The following is a 20333-nucleotide window of genomic DNA, read 5'->3' as shown; positions in this document are numbered from 1 at the left end:
CTAGTGGTTTGATAATTTTGATTGCCCTTTTCCATGTCCTTTCCAGCTCAGCAACATCTTTTGTTAATCACTGTGCAGAGGCTGCCATTTCAGAGACTCCAGCTGCTGAGGAACATTTCTTTTTTACTTTTGATTACATATTGCAGACCATTATAGTTTCCTAGTAGGTCTGAAGCCCAAAGGAGGAGGGGGGGAGGAAACACCCTCTCGGCTTTTAAATCTCTGGGGGAGAAGCTGTTGCAGCAGAAATGACTACAGCAGACCGAGCGGAGAGGCTTTTATTGATTTTATTTATTTAGGAGGGAAATGCATATCCCGCCCTTCTCCCACAAAACACAGCGCTGAGAGCCGGCTCACAGCACATAAAACAATGCAATAAAAACAAACATAAACACAGGCGGTGGTGCAAGGGGTTTAAAAAACAAAACAAAAAAACCAAGATGAAACAATAGTCTCAGCCAGAAGAAAGTCTGGGCTAATGAAATGCTTGCATAAAATAACTGTGTTGTAACCAGGCAGTTTTAAGTTAAAAATGTGGGGCTATATCAAGGGCACTTCGAGACAGCCTGTTTATTGAGCATTCATCCTGATTTGTTTGTGGGAGATTGGATAATGGGCACATCAGCACCACACATTTAAAACATCCCATGTGCTTTTCATAGAATTGTAGAGTTGGAAGGGACCCTGAGGGTCATCTAGTCCAGGAATCTTAACTAAAGCATATCACTTGCCCAAAAGAATCCCAGGAACCATAGTTGGTTAAGGGTGCCGGAAACTGCACATCTGTGAGTGGAAACTAGGTAAAGGTAAAGGGACCCCTGACCATAGGTCCAGTCATGGCTGACTCTGGGGTTGCGACGCTCATCTCGCTTTATTGGCCAAGGGAGCCGGCATACAGCTTCCGGGTCATGTGGCCAGCATGACTAAGCCGCTTCCTGGCGAACCAGAGCAGCGCACGGAAACACCATTTACCTTCCCGCTGGAGTGGTACCTATTTATCTACTTGCACTTTGACGTGCTTTTGTACTGCTAGGTGGGCAGGAGCAGGGACCGAGCAACGGGAGCTCATCCCATTGCGGGTATTCGAACCACCGACCTTCTGATCGGCAAGTCCTAGGCTCTGTGGTTTAACCCACAGCGCCACTACTACCATTCCCAATATTTTTTTGAGGGAAATCATGAGCAAATGTTATCCCACACTTTCCAGTGCATTTCCCTGTCACTTTCCTTACTGCAAAAAGTCTGGTCTTTTGTGGGGGGAAGCATGTTTGTTGCAGAATAACTCCCAGTGTAATTGAATCCCATTCAAATAGTGACAGTCTGGAAATGCCCTGAGCTCTCCTTGCTGCAGCTTTTATGAAGTTGTGTCCCCAACGCCCAGAGCAGGGGAACCTGTGGCACTCTAGGTGTATGACTCCCACCATCCCTGACCATTGGGCATGCTGGCTGGAGTTGAGGAGAGCTGGGAATTCAACAGCACCTGAAAAGCCACAGGTTCCCCGTCTCTGCCTTTCTCTGAAGCTTGCAGTGTTCAAGTTGCTCAAATGAGCAGCACCCTACTTAGGTACAAACGTGAGTTCATGGATGGATGTAGTAGAAGACTAGGGGCAAAAGTGAGGGTCTCACCTGTCCTCTGGTTCTAAATTTACCTATCTTTTTTTTTTAAGTCCAGAAGTCAGCAGCAGAGCTAAAGTGATCTCTGAAACTGTTTCAGAGTGAGAATAGCAGAGCATGCTGCTAGGCCTGTATCCCATTAAACTCAGGACAGTTTGCTTTGGAGTAAAAATGCTTACAGCTGCACCACACAATTTTTATTTCTAAATGGTTAAAATAAAACTGAATGCAAGCAGGTTAAACCCAGTTTATTAAACATATAATTCAGAACACCAAAAGACACTTGAAGACAAAAAAAGTAAAATTCATAAATCTACTTACATAACAATTTCCATTAATAATAAGAGCTGGAGACATATCTACTATAAACTTCATGAAGTATTCATAACTGTACACTTAAGAACAAAGAAATTAAATTTTAATAATTAAACTATTTAAGTTCTTAAAAATGAAGGTTAATTCCAAGCTTTTCCATTCTGAAGCCTGAATCAGCAGCCTTCAACCACATACATCAGCTCAAATCCAACTCTTATTGAGATGCATCCAAATGAAATTAGTGGAGCAATTTAGCTGTGACTAATTCAAATCCCATTATTTCCAACAAGACTGAATAATTGTATGCAAATAAAGAACCAAATTGCTCCCTTCTCAACTTAGGACCATTTCCTCTCTGCCTCCCTACAAAAACGGATCTGAATGTGTTCTTTTCCTCTCATGCAAAGAAACGTTTTACCCAGTTCACTGCTGCACTTTTCTTCCGAACAATTCTAGCCCCTTTGCTGCCTCTAAACAGAAAAACATTCAATAAATGTTATGGCTTGTATATCCAGCATAGTCTCTCATTACATTAGTGGAAGGATTTATACTAGTGCAACAGAACGTGCCCTTCTCTCTCCATGTACTCCCCTAAACCTGTCCTATGTTTACCCCACATACCCTTTGGGGCAGATTTTGGGAGTTTGTGGGGCTCAGTATGCCTCTGAATACGAATTCCCTATGAACACAAAGGTAGAGAGAACAGTGCTGTTGTTACTGAGTTTCTTGCTTTGTGGGCTTCTCATAGGCATCTTGTTGACCACTGTTGGAAGACAGGATTTTTTAATATTATTAGGACTTACGAGTCGCTTTTCAAAACAAAACGGCAAACTCACAACGAAAATTAAAACCAACAATAACGCTGAAACAAACAAAAGCGAAAAACAATGATATGCATTCATAAACAGGCAAAATAAAGCTGATTGCCAAAGGCTCCTCCACCTTTAGTAACTGTGCAGAAAAGAAAATTGCAATAGGGGCAGCGTGTCTTCCATTCCACATTTGCTAAAATGCCCACTTCTTAAACTCCAGGAGCTTTCCCCACTCGGCCACCATAAGGTCCTCCAGTGTCGTATAAAAGCATCTCGCTCTCCCCTCACCTCGCCCAGCACCGACTCCTCCTGACCTGGAAACACAACAGCATGTGACGTAAAATCAAATCGCTCTAGGCCATGGCATCTCTCTGGTGAAGCCGCTCTCCCCCCCCCCCCCGGCATTTTGCATCGGAGGAGCGGAAAGCCGGAAGTATCTATAATAACCACCCATAAAGATAGAACGAGGGTAGAGCGGCTCACCATGGCAATCCTGATGGGGACGTCGCTCTACCCAGAGCAGCCTCTATGGTGGGCTCTGCTTTAGCTGGTGGGCGGTTTATGGCCGGAAGCGTCGACGAGAGCCGGTCTCTTCCTTCCGTTTTGCTACAGAGCTGGGATTGTGAATCCCACCCCCCGGGTAGAGGATGACGTCTGGCTGCTGGAGATGGAGAGCCAAAGGCAGGTCAGGAGAATGGGCTGCTCGGGAAGCTCCCCGGAGGCTTAGCACGAGGAGCAAGGGTCTCCGGGTTGGGCTGCCGGCTGGGCGCGCATTGTTTGGCTCTGGCTCTTTGCAGCCCTGCGAGGTTGGTGAGGGTTGCGGGGTTGGGGGTGGCCCTGCTTCTCTCGCGCTGTTAATTCTTCTTTCCTCCGAGGAGTTCAGAGGAGTGGGAGATCCTCATCCCGCTTCCCCTTTGTCCCCCCACCCAAATCGCCCTAAGTTGAAGGCAGCCCTGCATCGCGAAGTTCTCTGTTCTATGCTGGGTTTTTATAGCCTGTTGGAAGCCGCCCAGAGTGGCTGGGGCAACGCAGTTAGATGGGCGGGGGTGTTGTTGGCATCTGTCTGTCATGAGACAGACAGTGGGGGTGTGCCTCCGGGGGTGAATTCTAAACTACCGCGTTAGAAGCACCGAAGGAGCTCCTGGCTGCTATCTCCCTTGTTGTGACATCTCCAGAGTGCAAGTGTGGGCCGTGTTTGTGGAACCCTTGGCTGCCCATAGGACAAGAGCCCATTCTCAACCTTTCTGATATGGTCCAAGGGAAAGCAGAACAATATGTTTGGCACCAGCTTGGCTGCGGGAGTTGCCCAGAAGGAGGCATAAAAGGTGCCATGCAACCTCATTAGAGACTCCAGTCTGGATTTGTGTCGGATTTTCTCTTTAGCCTTTTCTTCTGAAGATAACCCACAAGGCAGTGGAGGTTTAGGACCAGAGATTTCCTTCTCCTACATGGGCTCCCTTCCCAGGTTGACAGGCCCCATCTCCCTCTCATTTCTCTCTACAGCATGTATGGAAACCACCCTCTTGACCATTGGACTCACTATTGGTCTCATCCATTCAACCTGTTAGAGCCTGTCTTCGCATGCAGGGGAAGTCCCTTACCAAGGGTTTGAGACCCATTGGCTACCCTCACCTGGATTAGCTGACCAGTTGAAGCCATTCCCAGCGAATAGTGACTGTCTTGTGCTGACAGCTTCTAGGAGTCATGTTTGAGAACTAGGTACAGGGAGCACAATGTATCCCCCACCAGAGGTGCTACCCTTTCCCTAGCACCCCATACCCCCCTGGGTACTGACCAGGATTTTTTGGGCTATGAGAGAGGGAGGGAAACTTTTTTTTTCTCCGTACCATGTATAATTTCAATCATGTCATTGATGTGTTGTGATAGAAGGCGGCTTCAGAGGAATGAGAATCTCCCTCCATGCCCTTCTTCTTAACAGGGGCTTGTGATTTTCAAAGAGGTGGCCGTGCGTTTCACCGAGGAGGAATGGGTTCTGCTAGATCCAGGCCAAAGGGCTCTCTACTGGGAAGTCATGGCAGAGAACTATGGGATGGTAGCCTCCCTGGGTAAGTATCTGTGAAGGTGTGCTAACCCTAATGTTCCTATTGCTTAAGACCCCCTCTAGCTGGTTCTCATTCCTAGGATCTCCAGCTTCCTTCCATGTCACATCCTAAGTACACACCTCAAACCAATACTTCTTTACACAAACTGTGGAGCTTGCAAGAGGCAGTAATAGCCATGAACTTGGATGACTTTAAAAGAGGATGAGATCAGTTCCTGGAGGATAAGACTACATTGTCTTACTTCTGTATTCCAGCTGCTGAAAACTGCAGGAGGGAAGAGTGCAGCTACACTTAGGTCCTGCTTGCAGGCTTCCCATGGGCATCTGTTGGCCACTGTGAGAACAGGATGCTAGACTAGATGGGCCACTCTGTACTTTTGCATCTCAGCCAGAAACTCAAGGATGTCAACAAGGCCAGGTTGAGCTTGTGGTTTTCCATATCAAGTGTCAAGATAACACTCAGCCTTAGCATTCTCCAGCCATTCTCGTTATATTGATTCTCATCACTAGTTCATCAGAATGGCTTTTCTTGGGCTGTTCTTGGAGACTTTAATTCTCTCTTCAATGGTCAAATGCAAGGTGGGCATCTGTCGCACCTGACCAAAGAAGCCTGATAGATCTGATTAGTGGACTACCCTCTCAGCCCTCAAGCTTTCCCTCCTAACCTGAGTAAGATAAATGAAAATGTATGCATCTGTGCTAGAGTGGGGGAATCTTTTTCCTATGAAAGTTTGTTCACCATAGGAAAAGCCAGTGTGGGGCACAGCCAACGGTGGGCAGAGTTGCAGGACTGCAGAAGGCTCTGTGCCATCCCTTCTGTCTGGCCCCATATGCACTATACAGTACAGTATCCTGCCACTTGAAACAGTCATGGCTTCCCCCACAGAGTCCCCAAGAAATGTGATTTTGAAGGGTTCTGAGAGTTGTTAGGAGACACCTGTTCCTTTCACAGCTGCAATTCTGAGAGTTCCCTGGGAAGAAGAATTGACTGTAAAACCACACTGGGAAAATGGAAAAAAACAGAGTGGTCAGACATGATCCATAGAGAGTGAGAGACAGGGATATATTGGGCTAAGAGTGTGTAGGGGTGTGTGTGTGTGTGTGTGTGTGTGTGTGTGTAGTTGTACCTTGGAAGTCGAACACCTTGACTCCTGAACAAATCGGCTCCCGAACTATTGAAACCCAGAAGTGATTGTTTTGGTTTTCGAACATTCTTTTGGAAGCCAAACGTCCAATGTGGCTTCTGCAGCTTCCAATTGGCTGCAGGAGCTTCCTGCAGCCAATCAGAAGCCACACTTTGGTTTCCGAACACTTTGGAAGTCGAATGGACTTCCGGAACGTATTTCATTCGACTTCCAAGGTACGACTGTACTAGCCCTCAAGAGTCTGGGCTCACTTTCCTCAGTGAAGTTATACTATGATTGGTGGGGAGGGTAGTATTGCCCAAATTAGTGAACCATCCAATGGAAGCCAAATGTTGGAAGGTTCAGGAGAGGCAAAAGGAGCTTGGATTTCTTTAACAGTTGGTTAGACAAAGTCATGTAAGACAAGGCTATCAATATCTGCCAGCTAGGCTGGCTACGTTCCACCTCTACTGGAAAGGTGGATTTAGGGGCGCTGCAGCTATGATGTAGAATGGAAGGCTAGGGGGCCACCGATTTTGGGTGTTGCACAGGGCTCCACTGAAATTTGAGACCCCAGTGTCTGCCACGGTTAGAGACAGGATGCCTCAGTTGCTGGCAGTCATAAGCGAGGACAGCAATATTGCACTCAGAAGGCTGTTGTGAGAACAGAATGTTGGAACTCGATGGACCATTGGCCTGATCCAGATGCCAGGCTCTTACGTTCTCTTTTTTCCCCCAGTCCAGGAGCTGCAGCCAGGAATGAATGTGGAAGCATGGGAGTTGGCAGCAGCCCATGAACCCAGGGAGAAAATGGAAAGAGGAGAAAATGAGACTCCTGCAGTCCAACTTGGGACTGAGAGACCGTTTCTGTGTGGGGCAAGTCTGCCGCAGGCCAAACAGACTCCCGCTTCTAGGTCCCAGCTGGAATGGGAAGACCAGTTCCTGAATTTCCTGAAGACAGCAGCATCCTCTCCCTCTGGGCTTCCCTGCCCCCAGTCCTCGTTGGTGTCTGATATAAGGGAATCCCAGGCTTCTTTGAAGGGGGTCGTGAACCACAGCCATGGACATAGTGGAGAAGGCGTTGATCACACCTTGCCAGGCCTTGGCTGTGAAACTCCAGGAAGCCCGAAGTATTTTGTGAAAGTGAAAGAAGAGGTTTTGTCTGAGGAGGAGAGTGCTGGTGTGGAGATGCAAGGGAGGCCGGAAGAAAAAGTGAGATGATCTCTAAACTCCTGTTTTGTCTGAGCAGAGATGAGGAGAATCTGTGGTCCTCCGGATATTGCTGAACTACATTTCTAATCATCCTTTACTCTTCCACTCCTTAAAGAAGGATGGCAGAGAACAGGGCTTCCCTTGTCTTGTGGCACACACCACATGAAATTACTAATATAGTTATTTCATTCTCTATCCCACACTTCCTCCTGAAGACGCCCAGGATGGAAAACACATCAATTATAACGGGGAGAAAAAGGATTCTAAAAGCAATTGAAAACATTCTAAAAACGTAGATCTCATTGTGTGCCATTTCAGCCACCGAAGGCATGGTTAAATATCAGTGTTTTTAATCCCCCCCCCCGAAAGTCAATAACAAGGGAGACAAATGCACCTTGCTAGGTCCACAAATAGGGAACCACCACTATAAAGGCCCCATCATGGGTCAGCGCCAACCAGAAACCCCCCAGTGGTGTTTGGTGATACCCCCACCAAGGCTTCACCTGCCACTCATAGTGTCAGAGATGATTGATGTTGGAGAAGACCCTCTTTTGGGTACTATGCTTCGTACTGAGTTGCACTCCTCTTTTTCTTTTAGGCATCGAGGCCTACAGGAGATGATAATACCTCCTTGTTGGAGCAGGATCTGACAGACTCGGTGAAGATGCGAGAGGACGATCTCTTGGGTAAGGGTTGTCGGGGCGACTCCAGGGATGCTACCAGGCTGTTATTTGAAGTGGTTCCTTTTATAAAAAACCCACATAGCTTTATGTTAAGTTTTAAGAGTATCGGAAAAGCCCTGCTGGATCAAAGCCTTATCTAAGCCTGGCATCCTGTTTCCTGGAATGGCCAAGCAGAGGCCTATCTGGAAGCACCAGGTCCATAGTCCTTCCCTGTTGTTGCTCCCCCACCTGCTGCTACACTGTCCCTGAACATGGAGGCTCCATATAGCGGTTTTTGGTAACCATCCTTCCCTCCATTAATTTATCTGATTGCCTTTATAGTCATTAAACCGATTGCTATTGCCACATCTTCTTACAGCAAATTCCACAAATTGGTTGCTAGAATGCTATTCTATAAATATTAATAATGAACTCATTTTCCAAATAAGAGTCCATGCATAGCCAGAAGAACAGTACCCTGCCATCTGTGGAGAGGATATGTACCAAGCTCATCCTCTATAGTAGATAAACTAAATAAAAAAAATTGTCCAGTAGCACCTTAGAGACCAACTAAGTTTGTTCTGGGTATAAGCTTTCGTGTACTGCATGCACACTTCTTCAGATACCATAAATATAATAATAGATATTTATTGTAATGCCCACAATAACTGATATGTACTCTGGTAGGGTTTTTTAAAATTGTTGTTTTGTTTAAATAGTTTTTCTCCTATGTTACTGAAACTTAATACAAACCACTTTGGGGAGGAGTCATTGTAACTCAGAGAAGAAGGAGGCCAAGCGAGCATTTGTTGGCTCTGCCTGTCATTGGCTCTGGTTTTGCCCACCATTGTGGGGCAGGAGAGAAGACCACTCCTGTACAAGAGGGGAGGCAATTCCCATTCCAGGGAATTGTGGGAAAATTAAGAGGCCAGGGATCTCTTCCTTTGCTGGGACTTCTGCTTCTTTCCATTTCGAGGCAAGTAACATTCTTGCCACTGTAGTAGCATACATGAATAAGTTTCTATACAATTTAGGTAGTTCTGTCCCTATAATTCCCAAAAGAAAAGCTTCTGGTTGTTTGGTTTTTTTACAAACATTATTTAAACATCCTTTTCAATTCATTATATATCATTTCCCAGTAAGCTTTTTAACCTTACCACAAGGACCACAGTTTCCTTACCCCTGATCTTACCAACTGATCAGCTGAACGCTATTTTAAATTATTATTATTTTTCAAAAACTGAAGGCTCCTTCCCATTCTCTCCTTCTCATGTCATTTCTCTTGTTTGTTTCAGGAAACGGCAACGGAGCGCTCAAGTCTGAGGAGACCTTTTGGCAAGGAACGCCTAAGCGAATGAGACGCAGTAGGACATCCCTGGAAATCGCCGTGGGGGAATGTTTTTGGGGTCCCAAAGTAGAGGAGACTCCTGAGACTGGGCAGCATGTTGACAGCTTCCAAGAGATCAAGCCTAACCCAGCTCTGCTTTGTGGGGAAGATGCTAAAAATGCACCCAGGAGGACCTTCCCTGAGAACCTCCTGAGCACTGAGGGGAGGAAGGGAGGCCAAGAGAATGGGACCAGCCTCCATCGGAACACTCCCCTTCCGGAAGACCAGACAATGCCACCGGAAGCAGAGAAAGTGTATAAGTGCTCCTATTGTGGGAAGTCTTTCGGCGATAGTTTGGACTTGGTTGCCCACGAGAGGACCCACATCGGCGAGAAGATCTACAAGTGTCCGCAATGTGAGAAACGGTTCTCTCACCGGATCGACCTCCTGACGCACAAGAAGAACCACAAGGGAGAGAACCCGCACCGGTGTGATTTGGACTGCATGAAGTGCTTCGAGCAGCGAGCTTTCCTGATGGGGCACCAGATCGCCCACTCCGGGGAGAAGGCCTGCCGGTGCTCCGTGTGCGGGGAGAGCTTCAGCTGGAAGTCCAACCTCATCAGGCACCGGAGGACCCACACGGGAGAGAAGCCCTATCACTGCGCTGAGTGCGGGAAAAGCTACACGCGTAATACCGCCCTGAATAGACACAAGAAGGTTCATGGTGGGGAGAGACCCTGCGACAGCAGTGCTCCGAGCAGAGGGCCAGCTTCAGTGTGGGTTCTCCTGGTGTAAGAGTTGGCAGAAGAGGTGACCCAACTTTGGTTTGCCCTTAGCCAGCCCCTACCTCACCTGCCCTCAACTTGCCACCAATCTGGGGAGTGGCCCAGCCGGTAGGCTGCCTCCATCGTCTTAGGATGTCCCTTGTTGAGTTCAGCAGGAAGGAAGAGGGGAGAACTAGCATTCTAGTTGGATCTGCCTGTCATTGACTCTCTGGCACCACCTACTGTTGGGCTCCCCGCCTTCCGCCCCATTATCGCCAGTGGAATCAAGCCACCGCCGATAGAGAGAGAGCACACGGAAGTGGTTCACAACTGTGGCAAGCGTCCTCTGGATTCCACATGAGTTGACGAATCGCTGAACATTTTTCATGGATGGGAGAGTTTTCTGGGCAGCGTTTTTAAAAACCACATGCGCAGCAGAGGAGCAGTGGTAAGTGGTCCTGAGCGCATAGCCTGCCTTATGCACGTGGCTGGGTGTGGTGAGAGACTGGCCTGCACCTTTTCAAACTGAAGATGCAGGACCTGCCATTTTTAATTTCCCAGATTCATTTTTAATTTTTTAAAATGAGAACACTCTGGGCGAGTAAAAATCTAGCACATCAGGAAGAATGGTTCTAGCCCAGTTTGCTCCCTGATGCACTAGGTTTCTATTGCAGGGCCTTTTTAACATGGAGGAACATTTTGAAAAATGTTTTTTTCTTGCTGCAGTCGGCAGCAGTACAATGCACTCTATGCTGCCTATAGACTCTGCCACCTTATATTGTAGCCTTATAGGAGTTCATCGATTGGGTCTGCGTTGCTCCGGGACAGGAGGAAGGAAGTCAAATGACACCGAGGTTGGTTCAAAGAAAGAGTTTATTCTGCTCTCCAGATAGCAGAAGGCACTTGCGTGATCAAGTCCACAGCAAGTCCAAAGAAAGTTTCATGCAGTAGATATATCCTCCAGGCACCCTCTCCCTCCTTCTCATATGAATCCAACCACGTCAGCCTATGTACACAGGTTGACATCACATATGTTCTTGCTCTGGTATTCTTAACCATAAAAGGGAATTCCTTCCTGTACTTCTGACCATAAAAGGATCTTCCTCTTCCTACTCTTATCGGGGAGGAAGAGGTTGTCATCTCCGAGAACACGCTTTGGCCTTGTTCCGGACTTAGGTCGGTGCGTCTTTTGTGGTCAGCACATAAGATAAGGTACAAATGTGTCTTTTCTGTTCTACTGGTGCAGTCGGGGTCATCCCTGCCGTCACAAGCTGATAAAGGAGAGGGCTCTGAGCACGGCCAGGTTTCTGTTTATACATTGACTCAGAGCTCAAGTTAATGGATTTTAGCTATGGAAAAATAGGGATTTTGGTGCAGTTTCAAACTACCTTCACAGTCAGTTTTGGGTTTGGGAAACCCATTCCTTCAATATGATTGTATACAAGCAACTCTCCGTTTGTGTGGGAGTTGCGTTCCTGGTCCCCATGTGCATCAGTGGGATGTGTGTAAGTCTGCGCTGCCCCCATTCCATCCCCTTTTCGGTGCTGAAAACTGCATGTATGTCAGTGGTCACACATGTGCCGATCACACGCAAATGGGGAGTTGCCTATATATAAGGCCAGGTACCCAAACTAAAGTTTCAGAGTTCAGGCCTATGAAAATGGATTTCCCTCTTCTGCACCACTTTTGGTTCGCATCCAAAAAGCCACACTTGGAATAATATTGTAGGGATGCTCTCCTTTCTAGAAGGCTTCAGGGAGTGCAGGGTGTCGAGCGAAGGGAGGAAAACACTACTATTATTATTCATTTTTAAGGAAGTAGCAAGATCTTGGAGTCTAGAGTGCGGATTATGAACAGGGCAGGCATCTCAACAAAAGTTGTGGTGCAGCCCCTCCCACGATCATAGCTTCTATCAGAAGTATTGGAGCAGGGATTGGGAACCTCTTTGCCTTCTAGATACAGTCAGACGACCAGCTCCTATCATCCTTGACCATTAGCTATCCTGGCTGGCTGGGGCTAATGGGAGTTGGAGGGGCCACACATTCCGTACCCCTGCTGCTCTTATGAGACAGTGTGAATGTGGATAGGCCTTCCAAGACTCCTCTAGCACACTAGTTCCCCAGAGAATCTGATGCAGTTTTCCGTAAGGGTTGTCATTTGGCTCAAGGCTTTTTCACCTTTATAAACTCTGCACTAGGAAGATAGTGCCACATGGGCTTTTGTTTTGGGGTGATGTGTGAAATTTGAAAAGAAAACAGCTCTTTCATAAGGGTAGATGCTCAAGAATTTGTTCTCATTTAGAACAATGCTGCCAATGTACAGTCATACCTTGGTTTTCAAACGCCCTGGGAGTCGAACGTTTTGGCTCCCGATGATTGAAAACTGGAAGTGATTGTTCCAGTTTTCGAACGTTCTTTGGGACCTGAACGTCCAATGCGGCTTCCACAGATTCCGCCTGCAGCCAATCAGAAGTTGTGCCTTGGTTCCCGAACATTTTGGAAGTCGAACGGACTTCCGGAACGTATTCCATTCGACTTCCAAGGTACCACTGTATGAGCATTTGAAAAACTCCTCTCCATTAATTAAGTTTTCATTAGGTTTTCCATTAATACATATGGCAGGGAAAGAAAGCTAATTTCTTCGTTTGGGTATCCCATTGTGTGTAGCTCTTTGGTTAGGCAGGAGAGTGAAGTCTGTGGACCTCGAGATATTGCTGGACTTCAACTCCCATCACCCCCAGCCATGATGGCTAATGGTCAGGGATGATGGGAGTTGTAGTTCAGCAGCACCTGGAGAACCACAGGTTCTGTATCCCTCCTTTAGCAAGATCTCCATTATTTTCCAAAAAGGGGGAGTACTTTAAAAAAAAATAATTTTGAATATGCTGTATAAAAAACCTGTACAGTGGTACCTCCGGTTGTGAACGGGATCTGTTCCAGAGGTATGGCCGCATCCCGAGGAATTCGCAACCAGAGGGTTGCTTCTGTGCATGCACACGGCATGCAGAGTGCTTTTGCGCATGCGTGCGCAGCGGAACCCGGAAAAATACTTCTAGGTTTGCTCTGTTCGCATACTAAAGTTTATGTATCCAGAGGGATAGGTAAGCAGAGGTACGACTGTACAGTATAAAGTTTTCAGGTGGCATGGCTACCTGGGTCACGATAAAATAAAAGCACGTAGAGGATTCACTAATCATTTGGTGAGAAAGGCCCTATTCGAAGTCTGGGAAAGAAATAAAACAGTAGTAACAGCCAAAACTCCCTGGTGGCTATCACCTATAGAGTCATCAGCCTTGCATAGAAACAATATGAAAGATAGCTGGCTAACATATAGGGAACTTGTAGAAGAGATAAAAGATTGCCAAACAGTAAAGAAATTTGAAGAATTAAAAGAGAGGGGGTGAATTGGTTAGAATATTTCCAATTAAAAACAATATTTGAGAAGGATAGTAAGCTTAAGGGGTTTGATAAAAAAAATCTCGGTATGGGAAAAATAAATTTTATATAACAACCAACAGACTCTTTCAAAAATATATAAACTGTTACAAAATGGGAAAGTAGAAAAGGAGGAAAAAGGAGACACTATTAAAAAATGGAAACAAGATCTGGGCCACCTAATTGAATAAAATGAATGGGAAAGACTATGGACAAAAAATATAAATTTTACAGCAGGTTACCTAATAAGAGAGAACTATATGAAAATGTATCACAGGTGGTACCCGGCCAGAAAGGCTTGCAAAAATGAATAAAACATACAATAATAAGTGCTGGAGATGCAAGATACAAAAAGGAACCTTCTACCATATGTGGTGGACATGCCCCGAAATTGGGAAATTTTGGAGCATGATCCACGAAGAAATAAAGAAAATATTAAGAATATCGTATAGTAAAAGGCCAGAGGCATTCCTTTTAGGAATTTTAAATGACGATATTCCAAAAGACAAAACTATTTTTTTCTTATACGCAACGTCTGCAGCAAGAATCCTGGTGGCTAAGTACTGGAAAGGGAATCAGTTACTCACTAGGGGAGAGTGGCTATGTAAGCTCTCAGAATACCTAGAATTAGCCAAATTGACAGATATAATAAGACAAAAACCAAAAAGTGAAGTTAAAAAAAGAATGGGAGTGCCTAAATGAATACCTCAAGAGTCAAGGTTCGAGGGCAGAAATCTGGCTGAGTCTGGAATAACCTTGTGAAGTGAAGGGATATGAAAGAAGGATTTATATCTAGATGTTAGGATAGAGAGGATAAAGAAAACAGGAAGACACAATGAGAGATAAAGGAGGTGCTGTGGGATTGGTGGAAGTCAATGTCTTGTTTTAGTGTTTATAATATTAACTTGTAAGATATGGATTTGTTTGTTTTTTGTTTTGTTTTTTGTGTGTTTTTTTTAGTTTTTGAATGTTGATTTTTGTGTGTTGTGTATTGTTATTTTTTGATATCTTTCATGTTGTTGTGTGGAAAATACTAATAAAATTCATTTATTTTAAAAAAACTTACTAAGAGCTGATGGGTGAAATTAGCTGGGAGTGTGAATGAGTAATAAATTTTGTATATAATGCATGCTTGCGATTTCTTGGCTTTTTCTTCTTCTCTCACTCAGTGTTTCAAGATGTGTACCATTCACATGGTTCTTGTCAATTCCACACACGCAGGACTGGACCATCCACTGTCAGGGCTGTTGGCCTATTTTGGCCTCATCCCAACATTGTCCTCAGGACCATCTGTTCCTCCTCAGAAATGAGTAGCAGCCTGTGAGGAACTGCAAGTCTGACTTAAAAACGAGCCCTAAAGCCCTTCTTTCCAAGACATAAAACTCCCATTTCGCCCCAACCTCAAGCGGTGTTTTGGAGTATGGAATGTATGAGTGAGTTCCAGACAAACAACCCCCACTTCCCTTTCTTTTGTCCTGTTAGGTCAGGGATGGGAAATCGGTGGCATTCCAGGCATTGCTGGACTCCATCACCCTCCAGTGGTCAGAGATAGTGAGAGATGTGATCCAATTGTAGCCTTTCAACTACAACCAGTACATAGCCTGCTTTCTTTACTTTGACTGTGAAACCAGAGGTTAGGTTAGGGTATTAAGTACTATTTCTATTCAAGCCCTGCTCCCCACATCCTGCCATCCTCAAATCTAGTTCCCTTTCTCAGTCGTGTGCCTGACTGAAGGCGACAGTTTGGCTTCCGGCTCTATGTGGCTTTCTTTACTAGGGCTCTCTGGCCCAGAGGTCTAGCGGCACAAGAGGGGATCTGAGAGCCAGTGTGGTGTAGTAGTTAAGAGCAGTAGTCTCGTAATCTGGGGAACCGGGTTCGCTTCCCCGCTCCTCCACATGCAGCTGCTGGGTGACCTTGGGCCAGTCACACTTCTCTGAAGTCTCTCAGCCCCACTCACCTCACAGAGTGTTTGTTGTGGGGGAGGAAGGGAAAGGAGATTGTTGGCCGCTTTGAGACTCCTTCGGGTAGTGATAAAGTGGGATATCAAATCCAAACTCTTCTTCTTCTTCTTCTTGGTGCAACACTCATAATTGCTTCATTTCTTATCAGTCCAGGGCAGACGTTGCAGAGCTTTCTATGTCAGGAATATTGGAGCGGGGTGTCGGCTTTTGTTCCATTATTATTATTATTTGAATTTATATACCGCCCTATACCCAGAGTCTCAGGGCGGTTCACAGAAAAGACATGGGAGCCCCTTTATGTGGCAATGAACCATTAACACTGGGAAAGAATCGTAGAATAACCCCCAAAGCAGAATGATATGTGGATTGTCCCATATAAATACAGCACTAATGCACTATTATTGCGTCAATGACGTCTTGCTGAATATTCCTGCAAAACAGCAGCAATCGAGGGAGGCCCTTGACAGCCTGGGAGGGAGTTTTGGAGCTTTTATTTCACTTCATTTTTATTTTTATTTCACTTCATTCCTATACCTCTTAATTAACCACATACTCTGGTCAGTTCACAGATTAAAAAACAAATGCAATTCATTAAAAGCAATCAGCATAAAATCTGTATCAGCACAACAACCATAAAAATCAGCATAAGAATGAAGGGGTACAGTTAGGGTTACCCCAGAAAGCCCTAAAAACTGTTTGCGAATTCCCCCCCCAGCCAGGCCTCGGCGTACGCATTTTAAAAACTGCAATTTCCTCTAAGACAAAAAGCACAAGCTAAGCAGTCCTCTTTGTAACAAAAACGCTGTAACAAACCTAGAGCTGAGAACAGAAAACCTTTCGGTTCCCAGATCTAAGCAACCTTGTCCTGGTACATTGATTTGCAACATACTTCCGGGAACAGAACCAGGGAACGAAAAAAGCAACATTCTATGTAAGAATCTGTGAAGGGGGACAGGGAAAAAGGGGTTTGGAAAAAAGGATAAAACCTGCTTGTAAAATGTTTTCGGTGCGGCCTGTCTTTTGTGAACTGAATCACACAGGTGCCTCTGCCCCTCCGGATGGCAGAATAAAACGCTCTTTCTCTGGATTAACCCCTTGGTGTCGTTTGGCTCCTTTTGTCTCTGCTCGGGTGCAACAATTATTCCTACCCATGGATTAAAAAGGCTACATATTTCTGGTGCGTTGGCCGGGAATAAGTACGTTCCCCGAGATCGAGGGACAAAGAGGTCCAGGGCGTCACTGCAAGGCGAGCAGCTCAGGATCCTGGGTCAACAGTTCCAGCGCGCATCCTGCCAACTTCGTGGGAGGGACTGGCCACCCGTTCCTGAGTGGACACGCGACAAGTGACGGAGAGAAAGAGCAACGGCCGTGCAGAAAGAAGGTACCTCGAGGAACAAGGTAAGCTCCACAGGGATAGGTGGGAGCAATAAGAGAGTCTGATCAACTCCGCCAGCAGGGTAGAAGAAGTGCCACTGGTTTTGGTATTGCCCAGAAAAGCAGCAAAAAGGGTGCTGCAGGGCGCCGGTCGAAGTCTAAGCGCTGCCGGTTATGGTTGGTTTTGTGTCCAGAAGAAGCAGTAGAGTGCTCTTGGGCCCCGGTCGAAGTCTAAGCGCTGCCGGTTATGGTTCTTTTTGTGTCCAAAAGAAGCAGTAGAGTGCTCTTGGGCCCCGGTCGAAGTCAAAACGCTGCCGGTTGTGGTTATTTTTTTGGGGGGGAAAGGGGATTGGGGGAGGTGCATGGGTTTTTCTGAATGTGCGTGTGGGGACACTCCAGTGAATGTTTTGAGTGTGAGACGTTGAAAGCAACGTCCGGCCTGTGACTGAGTGAGAGAAATTAACGTTAGGAGGGCTGAGTGTCCCAGTGTCCCCAGGATCCCAGAGTCATGGGAAATAAAAGCAGTAAAACAATTCTTGAGACACCACTACAGAGCTTTCTGGAAAACTGGAAAAGTGCCATGAAAGCAGAAGAGTGGGGATGTAAACTCAAACAAAACAGACTCCAACATTTATGTGAAGTTGACTGGCCTTCGTATTTACCAGAATGGCCTCCTGGAGGATCATTTGATCCAAACTTGGTCAACATTTTATGGAGTAACATTTTCAAGGCCCACACAGATCAGATTCCCTATATTTCTATCTGGAAAGCCAATGTGGATCAAAATCCCCCATGGCTTCGGAAAAATAGAATTGTGACTGCCCAAGTCAAACTGTGTACAGTACAATTACAAGTTAAAAAGCCGCCAGTTTTGCCAGTCCTGGAAGAGGAGATAATTACCCCACCACCACCATATGCAGCAACTGCACCAGGGCTAAATGAGGTTCCCCTTACCCAACCCCCTTTTGATGCAAGCAAGGAAGGTGAAGAGGAAGGTGATGATGGTGATGATGATGACTTCAGAAAAACTCTAGATAAAGAGATAAGATGGACTAGTAAGCAGTCTGACAGAGTGTTCCAGTATGTAGAACCGTTTAAAAGAGTGAGCTGGATGTGGCTTCTTGGTTCTAGAAGCAGCACAATGCAAGGATGTGAATTGGCAGACAGAAAGAAACAGAGCAGAAGGCTTTGAGAGTCGCATAGGACAGAACTGTTAAAAAAGAGACAATTAAAACCAAGGGATTGAAAGCCCTGGGATTACAATACTGACCACTGAGGAAATCCGCAAGATAAATGCCCTCAGGGCAGCGGACAATACTGATGTTGCAATTGAGGCAGCTAAAACTCCACTTTGATGGCCCCACCCCACCGAGTGTATGACCCCCTGGAGTCATCCGATGTACAGGACCACAGACCTCCACAGACCTTAAATCAGAATCCTTCTTTCGAAGAGGACCCAGCCAAAATAATTAGGGATTTGTCTTCAAGCAGCCAGAAAGCCAAAAATGCAAGAGGGTGTCCACCGGAGGGAAAGAAGACGCCTAGGGAAGAAACCAGTGCACCATCTGCAGGCAAGAGGGTCATTGGGAAATGGAATGCCCATATGCCCTACGCCCGACACACCCCACCCCCACAGGCTGGGAACAATAAGATTTCTCAAAAATGAATTCTTCTCATCTCTGTTCTTGCTCAAAGACTGTTGCAGAATGCATGTGAACAGACTGTTTTTTAAAAAATCATGCAAGTAACAGGACATCAGCTTTTTTTTCCCCTCCTTGTGCCAGGCGCTTGGAGGTAGCTTCAGAGCATTATCTCTTGGCTGCTATCCCAAGAGGAAAATGCTGCATTCTCACCAACCAGCTACCCTGAACCCCACACTGTCTGGATTTACAGTTCAGCCACAAAAAACCCAGAAGGCCAAGGGTTACCCACCCCCTTGCCCCAAGCACTAACCTGAGGAAAGTGACTTTCTTAAAAGCAAGTGAATGCTTTCTGTGAACTTTCTCAAGTTTTACTTTTTAAGGTGCAATTTTATTCTGAAAAAGGAGCTGCAGCATAACATAGGAATTTTGAAACTTTGATACTTTGCCAGAAGCAAGGGAACACATTGGACACTAGCAAACTTGGCAGATGAAAACTGAAATTTGCAACATGCCTTACAGGCCACGAGAGCTCTGAAACTTAGAGCACAAGAATGAGACTTTTAAAAAATCTCAGCTGGCAAAAACTAAACCCAAGGAACAGAACTGTTAACCCCTTGCGAAGTTTCCTGCCAAGCATACCCTTTTGAATTAATGTTTGCTAGGCCTATACCTTAGGTGCAAATGCTATCTGTCAATGTACAGTCGTTCTGCCGTGTGTTTCTTTTTCTCTTCTCTTGACAGGTAAACCGGCCAGAGGCTGTCCTGTTTCTCTACAGCTGTTAAAGTCACCAGCATCTGTGACACCTGATCTGCACTGGCCCCTTCGACTCACCCCAGGCACCCAGACATCGCTCCAGCCTTGATGGAAGAGACCCAGATGTCCAACGCCCACCAGACGACTGAACGCCCACCACACTACAGCCCTGCTCACGTCACTCTGGAAGCTGACGTTTTGCACGGCTCAAGAATCCAGCATGGATTGAAAGAGGACATTTTCACATTTTCTTTTCTTTCCTTTTGCATAACTGAACTTTATTGAAGGTACCTGTGCCTGCTTTGCTTTACGCCACCCCTGCAGAGGAGGGTGTCTAGTGGGTCTTTTCTTTCAGCGAAATTACACCCCAGCCCACTCTCTAGCACTTACCTAAGCCCCTCCACATGCATACAATGGCTCAAATACGACTGTGGGTCCCCGTGCTGGTATTTCTGCTGCCTTTGACCTTTGATATGCCAATACCACTCACAGTGACCAGACAACTGCTGCAATCGTGGGGGGCCCACCACACATATAATAAGTGGATTCAGGTTGCTGAGATGGTTGCGTTCTCTGCAAATTGGACCAATTGTGCTGTTTGCACTCTGGCCCCTGTAGATGTTCTGGGACGAATGCCACTCCTCCCTGTGCCTTGGAATGAATCCTTGGTTACAACTCCACTTGTTGCCTTCCAGCCTCTGGGCAACCACTCTTCTTTATGGAATCATTCCGTCCCTTTCCAGGTTCACAGGATCACTGGCTGCCTTGTGTCAACAAATCAAATGACGCCAGTGACGCTCAGACTTATGTGGGCACTTCCCACTGTGATCGTGCCTTCCCAGCCCCAACTGACATGCCTGAGTCCAAGACAGGAACTTTTTCTGGTTCCAAATTGACTGCATGCCTGGCCCGCTTGCTGACAGGCACCATATCTGCCCATGGTCAGGACGTTTACTGGGTGTGTGGCAGACAGGCCTATCATGCCCTCCCAAGAGGATGGCATGGGGTCTGTTTTCCAGCCTACTTAATACCCCCCATGTGGATTCCTGACCAGATACCCTCTGCACCCCCTAGAAGGAGGCGTTCGGCTGACCTGGCAACACTTGCAGGTGGCAGCTCCCAGGATTGGGGCCAAAATCAGTGGCCTCCGGAAAGGATACTGGCCCATTATGCTCCAGCCTCTTGGAATCGGGGAGAGAAAATCTCTGGGGCAAGGGGGCCAATCTATAACTTGAACCGCATAATCAGACTCCAGGCAGTGGTAGAGATTGTTG

At 46.3% G+C, this 20333-nt stretch overlaps 1 protein-coding gene across 1 annotated transcript; it reads left to right on the top strand.

Moving 5' to 3' along the window:
- The first annotated feature begins 3171 nt into the window (after nucleotides 1–3171).
- On the top strand, nucleotides 3172–14455 carry LOC310670517 (uncharacterized protein). The gene is made up of 5 exons (XM_083425985.1): nucleotides 3172–3426; nucleotides 4681–4807; nucleotides 6667–7139; nucleotides 7738–7825; nucleotides 9097–14455. The coding sequence occupies exons 1-5, from the start codon at nucleotides 3409–3411 to the stop codon at nucleotides 9921–9923; spliced, it is 1533 nt and encodes a 510-aa protein (XP_083282111.1). The 5' UTR covers nucleotides 3172–3408; the 3' UTR covers nucleotides 9924–14455.
- The last annotated feature ends 5878 nt before the right edge of the window (nucleotides 14456–20333 follow it).

The sequence above is a fragment of the Podarcis tiliguerta genome (genome assembly GCF_965153285.1).
Source record: "Podarcis tiliguerta genome assembly, chromosome: 2".
NCBI classification, from domain to species: Eukaryota; Metazoa; Chordata; class Lepidosauria; order Squamata; family Lacertidae; genus Podarcis; species Podarcis tiliguerta.
Note: the sequence above shows the minus strand (reverse complement) of the source record. Positions and strands in the feature narration are given on the sequence as shown.